The sequence below is a fragment of the Procambarus clarkii genome, chromosome 4 (genome assembly GCF_040958095.1).
Source record: "Procambarus clarkii isolate CNS0578487 chromosome 4, FALCON_Pclarkii_2.0, whole genome shotgun sequence".
Lineage (NCBI taxonomy): Eukaryota > Metazoa > Arthropoda > Malacostraca > Decapoda > Cambaridae > Procambarus > Procambarus clarkii.
In genome coordinates, this window is record NC_091153.1 from 44,749,432 (window position 1) to 44,762,270 (window position 12,839).

The 12,839-nt window shown below is 42.1% G+C and overlaps 1 protein-coding gene across 1 annotated transcript in view; it reads left to right on the forward strand.

The window, feature by feature from the left end:
• Positions 1-833: 833 nt before the first annotated feature.
• Positions 834-12,839, forward strand: part of LOC123750007 (uncharacterized) — a 31,199-nt gene continuing 19,193 nt past the window's right edge. Inside the window, exons 1-15 of the mRNA XM_045732137.2 lie at positions 834-903; positions 3,024-3,140; positions 3,459-3,640; positions 4,598-4,690; positions 4,868-4,969; positions 5,080-5,237; positions 6,523-6,773; positions 6,998-7,236; positions 8,233-8,418; positions 8,588-8,697; positions 8,899-9,067; positions 9,492-9,577; positions 10,974-11,159; positions 11,951-12,095; positions 12,549-12,727. Of these exons, the coding sequence (XP_045588093.2) occupies positions 3,043-3,140; positions 3,459-3,640; positions 4,598-4,690; positions 4,868-4,969; positions 5,080-5,237; positions 6,523-6,773; positions 6,998-7,236; positions 8,233-8,418; positions 8,588-8,697; positions 8,899-9,067; positions 9,492-9,577; positions 10,974-11,159; positions 11,951-12,095; positions 12,549-12,727 (2,184 nt within the window). The 5' untranslated portion in view covers positions 834-903; positions 3,024-3,042. The remainder of the gene's footprint in view (positions 904-3,023; positions 3,141-3,458; positions 3,641-4,597; positions 4,691-4,867; positions 4,970-5,079; positions 5,238-6,522; positions 6,774-6,997; positions 7,237-8,232; positions 8,419-8,587; positions 8,698-8,898; positions 9,068-9,491; positions 9,578-10,973; positions 11,160-11,950; positions 12,096-12,548; positions 12,728-12,839) is intronic.

Consider the following 12,839-nt stretch of genomic DNA (forward strand, 5'->3'; position numbering starts at 1 on the left):
AATACGAGTTTAAGTACTTAAATGCTCCGTGATTACGCTGTCTTGTAAATATGTTATGTATTGTGTGTAAATATGTTATGTATTACGCTATGTCTTGTAAATATGTTATGTAAACACCTTGTATAGTTAGGTATTCTTGATATTTTGTGTATTTGCCATGTGTGCCTGCAGGATCGGGGTGTTAGTTCTTGGACCCCGCCTTTCTAACAGTCGGTTCTCTATCTAGACGTTATCTTGAGAGGATTTCGGGGCTTAGCATCCCCACGGCCCGGTCCTCGACCAGGCCTCCTTTTTGTTACATTTCCCCAGGAAGCAGCCCGTAGCAGCTAACTCCCATGTAGTTATTTTACTGCTAGGTGAACAGGCGCATCAGGGTGCAACCCGTCCTCGACTCAAGTCTATTCCATCCAGTGGTCGACCCCACAGACGCATTCATAAATTTGTACATACTGTTCATTGAAAACGGGAGTTTTCTCAAATATAAATTTGTATTATAATATATTAGCATATTATGCATATATAGGTTAGGTTAGGTGTTTAGGTTCTGTTGGCGATTATTTGTATTTGTAGTACGTGGGTGAAGCATTTATAGCGTTGCGATTCGAACAAAATTCGTCAGTGAAGCACTTGTTCCGGATATGTTCGAACGTCAGCAGTTGTGAGTCGTGTGTAAACCGCTTTTCATTCATAAACAGGGGGTTTGGCGGGTGCATGGAATTACTTTTGGATCTTTGTTTGGAGGACGGGCTGGGCTGTTACCAGGTTGTCATGCTTCACAAGTCTCGACCTGGGGTTCGAATCCATGTCGTTGTTAAGTCGCGGGTTGCCTTCCTTCTGTAGTTGTCTCTGGCTCCCAACCGCGGGTAGACAACTCTCGTCTGCCTCTCGACCTCGTGACAGAAGGTGACATTTGCAGTGTGTAATGAGTATGACTGATTACAAAAGACTGTAATCGGGTTTCTACAACTGTGGGATTTTGTGTAGTCTTCAGAGCACACTGCGGGTATTCGCCAGACTAGATAGGATGATATATTCGCCAGACCTGCTACACATTGATGTGTAGAGATTTTAAAGGAATATTTTTAGTTTTGTGATAATTTTGATATTTTTTGAGACATCGGTCTCATTGTCAGAGGGAGGATAATTTAGCACGTGACTAAATTTCCATAATTTTTTTTTTTTTTCTTCCATATACCTTAGATCGGCTTTCGACAACAATCGGGAGACTAAGTCGCTAAATCGTATGCAAGGTTTAATCTCTGGAATTAGTCTAGTAACTGAACAAATCCACAAGGGCCGTGACGAGGATTCGAACCTGTGTCCGGGAGCATCCCAGACACTGCCTTAATCGACTGAGCTAACTTGTAAAACGCTAGCAATATAGTACTCTAAACTGGCAACAAATAGTTGCTAGATATATTGATTCAACTCCTACAACAGTATAGTTAATAAGAGAACTACTTTGAATGTTACTATGTAACTAGAAATTTATGAAAGCTGAGGCAGTGTAATGTCTGGCGACACCGCGAACTGTGTGACGATGTTTGATCTTCTAGAACGGTCATTGAGCCGCTTGAGAAGGTCGTCTGGAGTGATAATGTTTGAATTCGGATACGTAACTAGTCTCCTTAATAGCACACTGGATTTTGACTTATAATTTACAAAGGGCACTAACCTGCGGCCAGATTCACAAAGCGGTTAGGCAAGTACTTACGAACGTGTACATCTTTCCTCGGCTCTTTAACGGCTTTGGTTACATTTATTCGACAGTTTACAAGCATGAAAACTTGCCAATCGACTGTTATTGTCACAGCCTCCAGGTGCTTCAGAGCTCGATGACCGTTTAATAATTGTAAACAAAGCCGCCAAAGATTAAGAGGGACAGGTTCCTAAGCGTTTGCGTAACTACTTCATGAATCTAGCCCCTAGGTTTAGTACAAAATGGAAACGGCTCGCGAAATTTTTCCAGTCCAGTTTTCTGTAATTAGGTTCTCTGGTAAGGATAAGGCACTAAAAACTCTTTATTTACATTAAGAACGCTTGCGAGAACAGGCTACCGTATTGGAGATCAAGTCTTTCTCCATTTGGCCAGCTTCTCTTGAAAGTGGAGCCAGGTGAAGCCTGGCTACCCTTGAAATCCAGTTTAAGGAAGGGGGAGAGGGAATCCTCACATGCACTGGCTAAAAGATTGTGGACCATATTAGACTAAATGTAATGAGCTATTAGAAGCGTATATGTTAGATTTTAACTCGAGGGTTCATGATGTTCCTCTAATCTGTGCCCTTTTGTGCTAGTTTATTTTGGGAACTGATGTCAATTACCAATTTGGAAGTTATTTGGCTGCTTATACTTTTAACATCTATAAAAACTTGTTATTCATGGTTATTCATTGCTTAGTGGTGACTAAATACATGTCTAATAAGCCATAAGTGTTTCATGATTGCGTGCAAAGTTGGTTTTTGTTTAATGCGAATGTGTAATTTGGTTAAATCTCTTGCAGACGGTAACATGTGCAATTGTTACCTCGATTAGGCTGAGAATATTAACCAAATTGCTAATGACTAAATTAGATTTCTGAACAGAAGTTCAGACGCGAGTGCGTCATGGTTCTGGCTTGTAGTAGATGGTTGCTAACCTATAAATGTAACGCTACTTGAAGCAACGTAGTAAATTTCCAGAAAGCCAAAGCTCTAGGTATAACAAATCCTTGGCAAGCAAGTGCTTGCGTAAGATGTATCGGAGGAGTAACAATTTTTTTTTACCCTGTCATAGCAAGGTCGATTAAGGCAGCGTCTGGGATGCTCCCGGACGTAGGTTCGAATCCTAGTCACGGCCCTTGTGGATTTCTTAATCAGAAGAGATTCTGAAAGTAATTGCAGCAAATTAAAGTTTCGATCCAGGACGAACCGAAACGCAGTCTCCAATTTCTAGTGTGTGGTTTAGTTAGCATTTTTCAGCCACGTTGTGACTCGTCTACAGCGTGTCCACGCTGAGCAATTGACTTGATTATTTAATACCTGCAGGTTGAGGCGCGTTTGAACCATGAGGTTGTGGTGGTTGGTACGCTGCCTCCTGGCCACCTGGTGCCTCTCACTCCTCCCCCTCTCTCCTGCCTCCCTCCCTCCAGCGCCCCTTCTCAGGTGAGAGCACAAGGCGAAGATGGTAAAAAAATTATACAATAAGAATTTAACGCTGTTAATTTTTAGCACGAAACTTTGGATTGTATGCCACTATAAATTCTTAAAATTAAATGTTACAAATATTGCTAGTTAGGCCTGTTAATGTATGTAGTTTGGTAAAAATGAGTAATTTCCATGCATAGATGCATGGGTCCATTTACTATAGATATAAAAAATGAAAAGGTATGAAACGCCTGAAATGTACAGAGGTTAATCTCAATTACCTATAATTTAACAAAGGTAGTCTTGATTCATGATTGCAATGAAAACAATTTTCAGTCGCAATGGGTCTAGTCCATCTGGAGGCGGGAACATCCGTACTGTCAACGCTGGGTGGAGGAACACTTCGGTGGTTGGTGGCGACGATGCAGCAGACGCCAGCGGTGGAGCCTTAATTGGCGCCTTCGACTCCCTCTGGCGGAAAGTTCGACCTTTCCTTCTGGAAGATGGTCTAAAGCGCAGTGAGTAGTAACCGCCCAGTTGTGCTTACTAGGGTTGATTTTTTTTTTTTGGCTCTGGTTAAACCTCTACCCTCTTTACCTAACAGGTTCCAGAGGGGCTCCTGTTCAAAGTTCACTACGGGCTCGCCATAGCCCGTGCTACTAGGAACTTCTGTTCAGAGTAGCTGAATCCAAAGGGGTTCCAGCTGCTTCTAGTTTTGCCATATCTATACTTTAATCTTTAAGTTGGTCCTCTCTTTGCATAATACATTAAATTTATTAATTGCAGTAACTGATCTGGTTACTTGTAAAAATGTTGTACCATACATTCCAAATGCCCTAATTAACCCCCTAGAATTTCCCGAATTCTAGTCTTGATTCTTCTCAGTTGCTAAATACTTCTTCGGTAACTAAATTTAATTTCTTTCCTAACTTTCCTTTCTAGTAAGGGAAAGATGGTGTAGCTGGGGTGGGTAGGGAGGTAGAGGCTTCATTTATATATAACCTTTTACCATGACCCCTCTTCTCCCCCCCCCCCCCCCCGCCCCTTATAAGTAGTTGGAAGAGCAATAGTCAATAGGTGGTATTTCAAAATACACACAAAAGGCCCAAGGTTCTGCAACCCCAGCACGGCTAAAGTATTAGATGTGGTGGTCGGTTATATGGTGGCGTTGGTCGGGTCACGGCTCCTGGTACCCAGGGGCTTCATTCATGACCCTGTTACGCAAGCACTTACGAACGTGTACATCTTTCCTCAGTCTCTAACGGCTTTGTTTACATTTATTAAACAGTTTAAAAGCATGAAAACTTGCCAATCGACTGTTATAAACAGCCTCCTGGTGCTTCGGAGCTCATTAACTGTTTAATAATTGTAAATAAAGTCGCCAAAGATTAAGAATGTACAGGGTCGAAAGTGCTTGCGTAACTGCTTCGTGAATCTGGCCCCTGACACTAATGACCTAATCCATTTTTTATCAGCGGATCGTTTAGTCGCCTTCAGGGAGCGGCTGCTGACGAGGGCTGAAGACTTGATCAACGCGCGCACCCGCGGTACCAAAGTCCTTCAGCGAGGTAAGCAAACTGGAAGTCATGACTTGATATTCCTATTATAAAGTAACTAGTTTCAATGAGTACTTAATAGTACAAATTACGTACATAAACTCTTTAATTTAAGGCTCTGTAATCGGTTGTAACAGTTTTACACAACTTGCAAGAGATTTAGATTTTCAGCACATTATCTACTTCTAGAGAAGCGCCTGGTGGACAGTGTTAATAGCATTGGTACCCAGCAACGCCATAGGACGAAGAGGAATCACCCTATTGACCTGCCGTTGTACAAGGACCACGACGGTAAGTCGGTTCCCTCACTGACGAGTCTAAAGACTGTAAACTTGGTTATAACCTTGCTTATAACTAACCAACTTAACCAGGCACGGGTTAACTCGCTGTTCTTGGTGCAGGCGTGCTGGTGGTGGAGGGACTGAGGGACGCTACCAGGCTGCCTGTGGACGGGTCGCGGGACATCGACATGGCGCTGTGGAGAGGAAGACTCATTGTAACTATCATCGACATTGACCTCAACCTCTCCCTCTACTCCCTCGACCAACGCTCATTAAAGGTGATGTGTTGATCATAGAACATAGTTACTAGAACATATCGACTCGAGAATGGTCCAGGACGGACCGAAACGTCGTCGTCCCTTCACCTTCTAGTGTGTAGTCTGGTAAACATTAAGTTACTACACCCTAGGGCAATGGTTGTTGACCGAAAACATTCCCTCCCATACCCTTTCAAGCAGTATTCTTCCCCCGCGATAGCGGCTTGACGGTTAAATGCGACCTCAGAACACTGAAAAGATTTACTGAACAAAAAAATTGTACCACTTACGGGCTATTCATGCCCGTGCCACCTCTAGGGTGGCATCATCTCCCCTTTAGTCATGATTGTGTGTGTGGGGGGGGGGGGGGTTTGTGAAGAGACTAATGGAATATCACTACCTATCTTGTTCAGAAAGTACTTGTAAGATCTACATAGTAACATGTAGATTGTATATATATATATATATATATATATATATACTGCATTACTTCAGATTACCGTGGTAATTTGACTAAATCGGTAGTCTGTAATAGTGTATTCTAGAATACCTTGTAGGTATTGTAGATAAAATATAAAGCTCTAGAATTGACATGCATAGCGGATACAGCATACATAGATGTTTAATGAATGCTCTTCTCGGGTTCTCTTAAATTAAATTTAGAGATTGACTTCGTCACATTATGCCAACGAAGCCTTTGGCAAGTTCCCATCTTCAAATTAAAAAATACAGTAGACATTAACATAATGTTTTGAACATTGGACTTGTCATGCCAGATTGTAGGAGTTTGGTTTTTCAGTCCCATGGTTCAAATATTTGTGGTAGTCTATCGGAGCATTAGATATACCCTCTAGTTTTTCTCCCGTTGTATTATAGCGGTTGCAAAGGCAGTTATGATGCCTAGTGGAAGCGGATTTTTTTGCATATTTTTCAGTTGCAAAAACTTGCTTTATGGAAAGTTTAGCCATAGCTTTCTGTAATCTATGCTGGCGACTGATATTTTGACAGGCCAAAAAATTTGCCAAAAATTAGCATTTTCTAATGCCTTTTATGGATTTAGATTATAAACACCACCCTCGACACAATGTTTAAGTTCTTGATAGTACAGACTGTACCACATTATTTTTGCTCTAGAAAGTGAAGTCTGCAGGCGTTTAATTTAGTAACTTTAACAAATTTCTGCAGATTTGAAAGATTTATCTTGTATTTAGATTTGATCATATGATGCCTACGCTATTGTGATTTCTAATAGATTTAAGAGTTTGCCATAACGGGTATTCTGAAATGCGTAATATTTCACCGTCAGGCGACAGTGGTGTGGACAAGCCCCGGTTTTTTCAAATGTCGGATGGCTCGGGTCTCGCTAGAAAGTCTGCTGCTAATATGTATTCCTCGGGACTCGCCCTACGAGGCCGGCAGCTTCATTCCTCGGCCGGCACGGGGGTCGGCCGAGGCTACTGTGTTCCTACTGAGGGAGGCGGCGCCGGGGAACCCCAACATCATAGTCAGCATCCTGCAGAGTATACCCACACACAGCCCCTCAGACGTGCACATATGGCAAGCAAACTTGGTCTGATTTTTGTAGAATGTTTTTGAAAATTGTGGAAGTCGCTAAACATAAAAATTAAACTGCATTTAGTATTTGATTTATACAAATATTAAGTTCTACTTAATATTGAAATGCAGATTTTATAAACTATAATAGATCTTGGCTAGGCTTTCCCATAATTCTTTCCCTTCCCCGGAGAATTTTTAGATCTGACATGCGTTCACGCCCACAGGCTCCAGGAGGAACGATGGTACTTGATGGTAGCTGACGCCATGGTAAAGAGAGCAGCCGATGAAGGGCCCGAGGCAGATGGTCCCTCCACCTACCACACCACCTCCAGCATCTACCACTGGACCGGCCAGTACTTCGACTTGGTTCACGAACTTCCTGGCACACACCCGACTTCTGTCCTCCACTTCAGGGCTCAGACTTACAACTTTATTGCCATGGCAAACTTCATCAATAATAAAGGTATTAAATATCAAAGATGGGACCCTAATATTTTTAAAGATAGGCAAGGCGTTATTCTCTACTCTATTTCTGCAGACAAGAGCCTGCTTTGAAGGTAAAGCTTTGAAAGTTTTCATAATTTGGTTTGTAGACCAAACCAAGCAAGTCACTACTAGAAATCTCACTTCTCCAACCCTTAACTCTAAATTTTTCTAGGTTATCCATTAACGACTTGCCATTCAAGCTTATCTTTTCCAGTTATCTCTAAAAGTAATGATTCCCTCGCGCACGAATTTACCTCAGAGCAGCCTGTTAATCTCGGTATTTTGTAAAACAGCCTATCGTGCTTTCCTAGTTCTAAGTGCCTAAAATCGTCTATTGTACAAGATGGCAAAATTTAAAGATTGTAAGTTGGCACTGCAGCTTTCACCTGCATAAAGTGTCGCGATTACATAGCCATTTTTAACGTCAGTTCACTAGTTTCTACCAGGTGGCAAACAGCAGTGAGTACATGATCACGCTTGTACATTTTCAATAGGTGCTGAAGACTAGACGAGGGCAGTGGTTGGGCTCTACCTTGGACTCTAATCTGCCGTCAGATTCATTGTCACAATAGAAAAGGTTTTCTTATGACACTTGCCAAATTGATGAATTACAAAAGTTTGGTAGCGTAATTTTAATACATTTCCTGTAAGGGTTTTTCTCTAGAAAAAATTACAATAGGGAAATGGCACTGCCAATTGTCGAGCGTTTGACGGCACTTATAAATTGTCAAAATCGTATACTGTACTTAAACATCTTTCTAGGTAAATTTTCTGACTACGTCAGCGTGAGACTTGCAAATGCACACCAACAAATTTCTGTAGGTTCTTGACGGGTGAAATATATTGAATGCGTGCTTGAAAAGTCTTGGCCATTTAGTTTACTTTAATTATTTGCTCGGGTATTATCCTCCGTAGTGACACAAACGGTGCAAATTCTTCCCGTCTTTCAAGTCATTTAACCCCTTCCCCACAGGCGAGCACAACTGCCACAGCTACATCTATCGCTACTCGCTCAACCTGCAGCGATACGTTCACTTCCAGCAGCTGCTGACCAAGGGTGCCAGGCACTTCGAGGCCTTTACCCTGGGCAGTGGAGCGTTTCCCCACATACATCTCGCCGTCGCGAACTCCTGCGAGGACTATGAGGACAGCAGCATGGGTAAGTAACTAGAGTCGCCCTTTGAAGGAAATGTAGATGAAATTTAGCTTTCAAAGCTTTAACGTGGTCTATTCTGAAAGGCATTTTAGACTAAATTAGAATGAAAATTAAAATACGAGAAAGTGTAATTTTGCAGCAAGTGAACGAGAATTTGAATTTATATTTTCAGGCAGATGTAATCCGTACACAAACTCTAAGATCTATCGCTTCCACTTCGGGAAGTTTGTTCTCTTCCAGGAGATACCAACTGCATACGCTGTTCAGTGGCTTGCCATTCAGGTCCGTGACGGTGTAGTTTAAAATGAAGTTCCTGAAAGTTATACAAATCTAATTTGTAAAATATTGCACATACACTCGTAATATAATTTTTAAAGTGTAGTTGTATAAAGTATCTTATTACATCTTGGGCATTACGCAATTGTTTTGGTAACTTCTACGTAGGTAAATAGTTTTTAAATTTGTTTCCACTGGCCGGGGTAGGTGGAGGACGGTGTGGTGCTGGCTGTGGCGAACACGCTCACGGGGGTCACCTTCTACCAGTATAACGGCTGGAGGTTCGTGCCCAGCGCCTTCCAGCCCAACTCTGGCCCGTTCAGCGCTGGTGTTACCGCCATGGCTGCCCGCTCCTGGAACGGCAGTGTGGTTATAGGTGTGTATCAAGTGTGGAATGGAGCCTAGGGTACAGTGGAAGGGGGACTATACCAGATAGGGGGACTTGGTAAGCTCTAGATTTTTATATTTGGGTGGGGTTGACTAGCTTTCATATAACGGCACTTTCTTATCGTCGGTGTTCCAGGGGGCAAGATTCGGTAAAAAGGAGTGTTCTTTAAAACCTGAATTTTTCCTCAAACGTGCAAAAGTTTGATAACAGTAGAGCCCCAAAGAAAGTGTTTTTCTTACCTTCAGGTCATGAGAGGATTCGAAGCTCTTGAACTAGTTGTCAAGAGTTATTCTCAAAGAACCGTCTTGAAGACTTAAATTACATTTATATTAGATCAGTGCTGAATTTTTTGTAGGGGTGGTTTTAGCACTTGATAAAAATTTCTAGTTTCTAATCGTATTTAACTTTCCAGGCGTGACTAATCAAAACTCCAATTACTCCTCGCCGCTCGTCTCTACACTCTACAGCCTGACTCTCAGCAGAGACGCCTCCCTACAGGTTAGTGACAGGCCTGGGGGGGGAGGGGGAGGGATATCTGGATAGCCCTGTGCAATCCCAAAGCCTCTGGGTGGCCCGTTGTCACTAGTTTGTCTTGGGCGGTGGAAGATAACATGACTTGGTTTCAGCAATATTGAGTCTAATGGGTTTTAGAGCGCAGAGGAAGACTTTTCAGTCTCTGAAATAGTGTTTAGTTCATCGGACAGTTTGACTGAAATGTTCCAGTGGGCTGTCGTGGATTTTCTCCACAATGCTGATATTTGGCATTCTGGAATCTGTGCCAATTTCACACGGGGTATCCAAGTCTAGAGTATTTTGTTTTACCACTTTCCTCAAAATGAATCGTTGGTGGTTGCATTCTTATCAACCCACTGATCCTAATGTTGCAGCAGCTACGTAATCACTAAATTTTCTGCATTGCTTTCACAACCTGTTATTGTGGTATGCAATTTCAGGGAAAGAGTAGGCGTCTAATGGTTTAACACCCCCCCCCCCCCTCTCTTCCAAACCTTCCTCAAGCTTCCTGTGTTTCTGGCAAGATTAGGCGGTGGTGGTGTTAGCCCTGTACCCACAAAACTGTAAAGTTACTGTACAGCCCTCGTGATTCGATAAAGACAAAACCTTTAAATATTTCCCCCATCTATCTAAAATAGAAAAACCGTTCCTACATGAATTGCGAAGCAAATTGATTTCATTGAACTTGAGCTATAGTCCTCAACTTGTGAACCAAGGGTAACTCAATAATGAGCCAAGAACAATTGGGGTAGTTAAATTAAAAGGCCTCTGGAATTGACCGGAAAGTAGTCAAAGTATAAACTAGTAAAGCCGTTAATTTACTTGTGCTTCTAAAGATGTATATAAATGGAAGCGGATTAAATTATCCCACAATAGTAATTACACAGTATCACTTGCGCCCAGCTGTTTGCCAGTCTTGGATAAATAAAACTCTTGGAAACATTACTCAAACTCTAATAATTTATGTAATTGAAAGGGAATGGCTCGTAAAGTTCTCATTTTCCATTAAAATACCCGGCATGGCCCGTGTGTACGACAGCCCCAGTGTCCCATCTCTGCCTTCCCGTCACCTCTACATCACCATCCTAAACTCTCTAAAAGCCTCTGGCGAGAGAACCGGTGAAGTTGCAGAGAAAAAGAAAACTAGCCAAATTGTGTATTGGTCTCATTACTGTTCACGCATATTAAAAGTAGAGATGGTGCACCTTCTGCTATACTGACTGAAGGTCTTCCCCTTGAGCTCAGCTAGCCATTAAGTGTGGCTAGTAGGTATAGCTAGCAGTCATGTGAAGACGGTCTTCGATGGGAAGAAGTTTGAGCATTAAAAAGAAACTGCCACAGAGTGAATCTATAATCTCTAGACTACCATGTATCACTCTAGGAATTTCACGAGGAATCCGAGGCTTGGTGTAAGGAGCGGCTCAACCAGCTAAGACGTCAGGACCTGGCGGTGCTCCTCCAGCAGCTGCGTGACGCCCCGAAGGTCACCAGTCAAAACTTCACCTTCACCATGCCTGTCACTATCGTCGGCAACCTCAGTGTGAAACTGAAGAGTTCTGCCACTCAGGTGGGTTACAGCAACTTTTAAAACTGGTGGTGGTAATAGACAATTTAATATTAAAGTTTAGTTTTGCTTCGGATTTTAATGCCTTGTGGTTCGTATAAGATCCATGAAGAGTCGACAGTGCATGTAGCAGTCGGGTTCTCTACTCTAGTCTCCTAGAGCATCCAAGCTGTTAGTCATTTTACTTGCATCGATCTAAGCGGCCTACTAGAAATGTAGTTATCCCTTCAATGTTTTAATGAATAGTTTCCGCCGCCACTGAACTAAAAGCATTGATAGCCAGTTCTCTATGCAAATACTCAGTCCAGTTCGTCGTCAAGAAGTCTATATAATTGTTTATGGCAATAACCAAGTTATCAGAGGACATAGAAGTTCAACGGGTCTTTGGAATGGGGAAGAAAATAGATGCTCTATTACAACAAATGTAATAGGCACGAAAAGTCCTAAAAGTTTAGACATTAGGTGTAAGATTGCCAGAGTACATGTGAATATCACTTTCAGCTTCCTGGCTGTTTTGCGAAACGTTGCAAGGGCTGCAGTGTGCAGGCCTTTAAAATTAAGGGCAAGGCGAATACAGGTTAGACGCAGATGTAGATAGAAGTTTGAACCCCAATCTCTTGGTGTAACATTGACTGTCATTATTGTCAATGTTGCCATTGTTGCCATTATTTGTGAAACTTGCTGTAATTTGTTGTAACATTGGCTGTACAGTCGTAAGTGTAATTAATGATGAATCGGTTTCGGTTCGTTGATGCACTTGGTAGCACAGAGTACAATAACGTGTTCGTGAGCAGGTGTACGTTCGTGGACAAGACGCCTGGATTCCGGATCAGGTGAACGCACTCGTTCCCCGACGAGTACTTCTTCAGCAGGAACTCCAGCGGGCTAAACTGCGTCTCCAGGCCACTATACCCCTCCAAGGCCCTGTCACCTGGCCAGGTTAGTTCATACTTCGTGCAGACTCTGCGACAGACTGGAATGTTACCGTACGCACCTGTGATTTGTGTTAAAGGGTTGAATAAATTTTGTAGAAATGCTTTATTTCTAGTGTAAAATCTTTCTTAAATTGTTTGATGCGAAGTAGTCGAAGTTAAATGTCTCTTGTATTATAAAAATTTTGATTGCCTCTTCCCAGGAGACGTCTGGGGTAGTGATTGTTGCAGTTGTATTGGGTTAATATATTAATATAATTTTAGTAATTTAACATATAAAATTAATATAAATTAATTGTACTCGTTAATTTACAGTGCGACCCAAAAGTTAAATTTAGTAATTTTCTTGCATACTAGATTCATTTGACGTAGCACTTAACTTTAAGACCAGGTGTGTAGTATTGTGAAATTTTGTTAAATTTTTCTTAATGCTAATTTGGCAAAATTTAAAATCTTCCAGCTAACCTTCATCTTGCCAACTTTGACGCCAGAGGCACCTCAAATACTTCCTCCGTCGTTGACCTTCTGGTGACAGAGGTCAATAACCAAGTAATGGTAAATAAACGTAAATTACTGAAGATCTCTGGGTCAACTGTGCTTCAACTTCAGAAAATCCACTTCCACCATGTGGCAATACAGGTACGGTGTTCGGGCGTTTTTCGTATATACACACACACACACTTCTCTTCTAAACTGTACTCGGTTGTCTTTGTCAGAGGGGAAGGGAAAGGATTAAAGTAGGGGGGAGGGA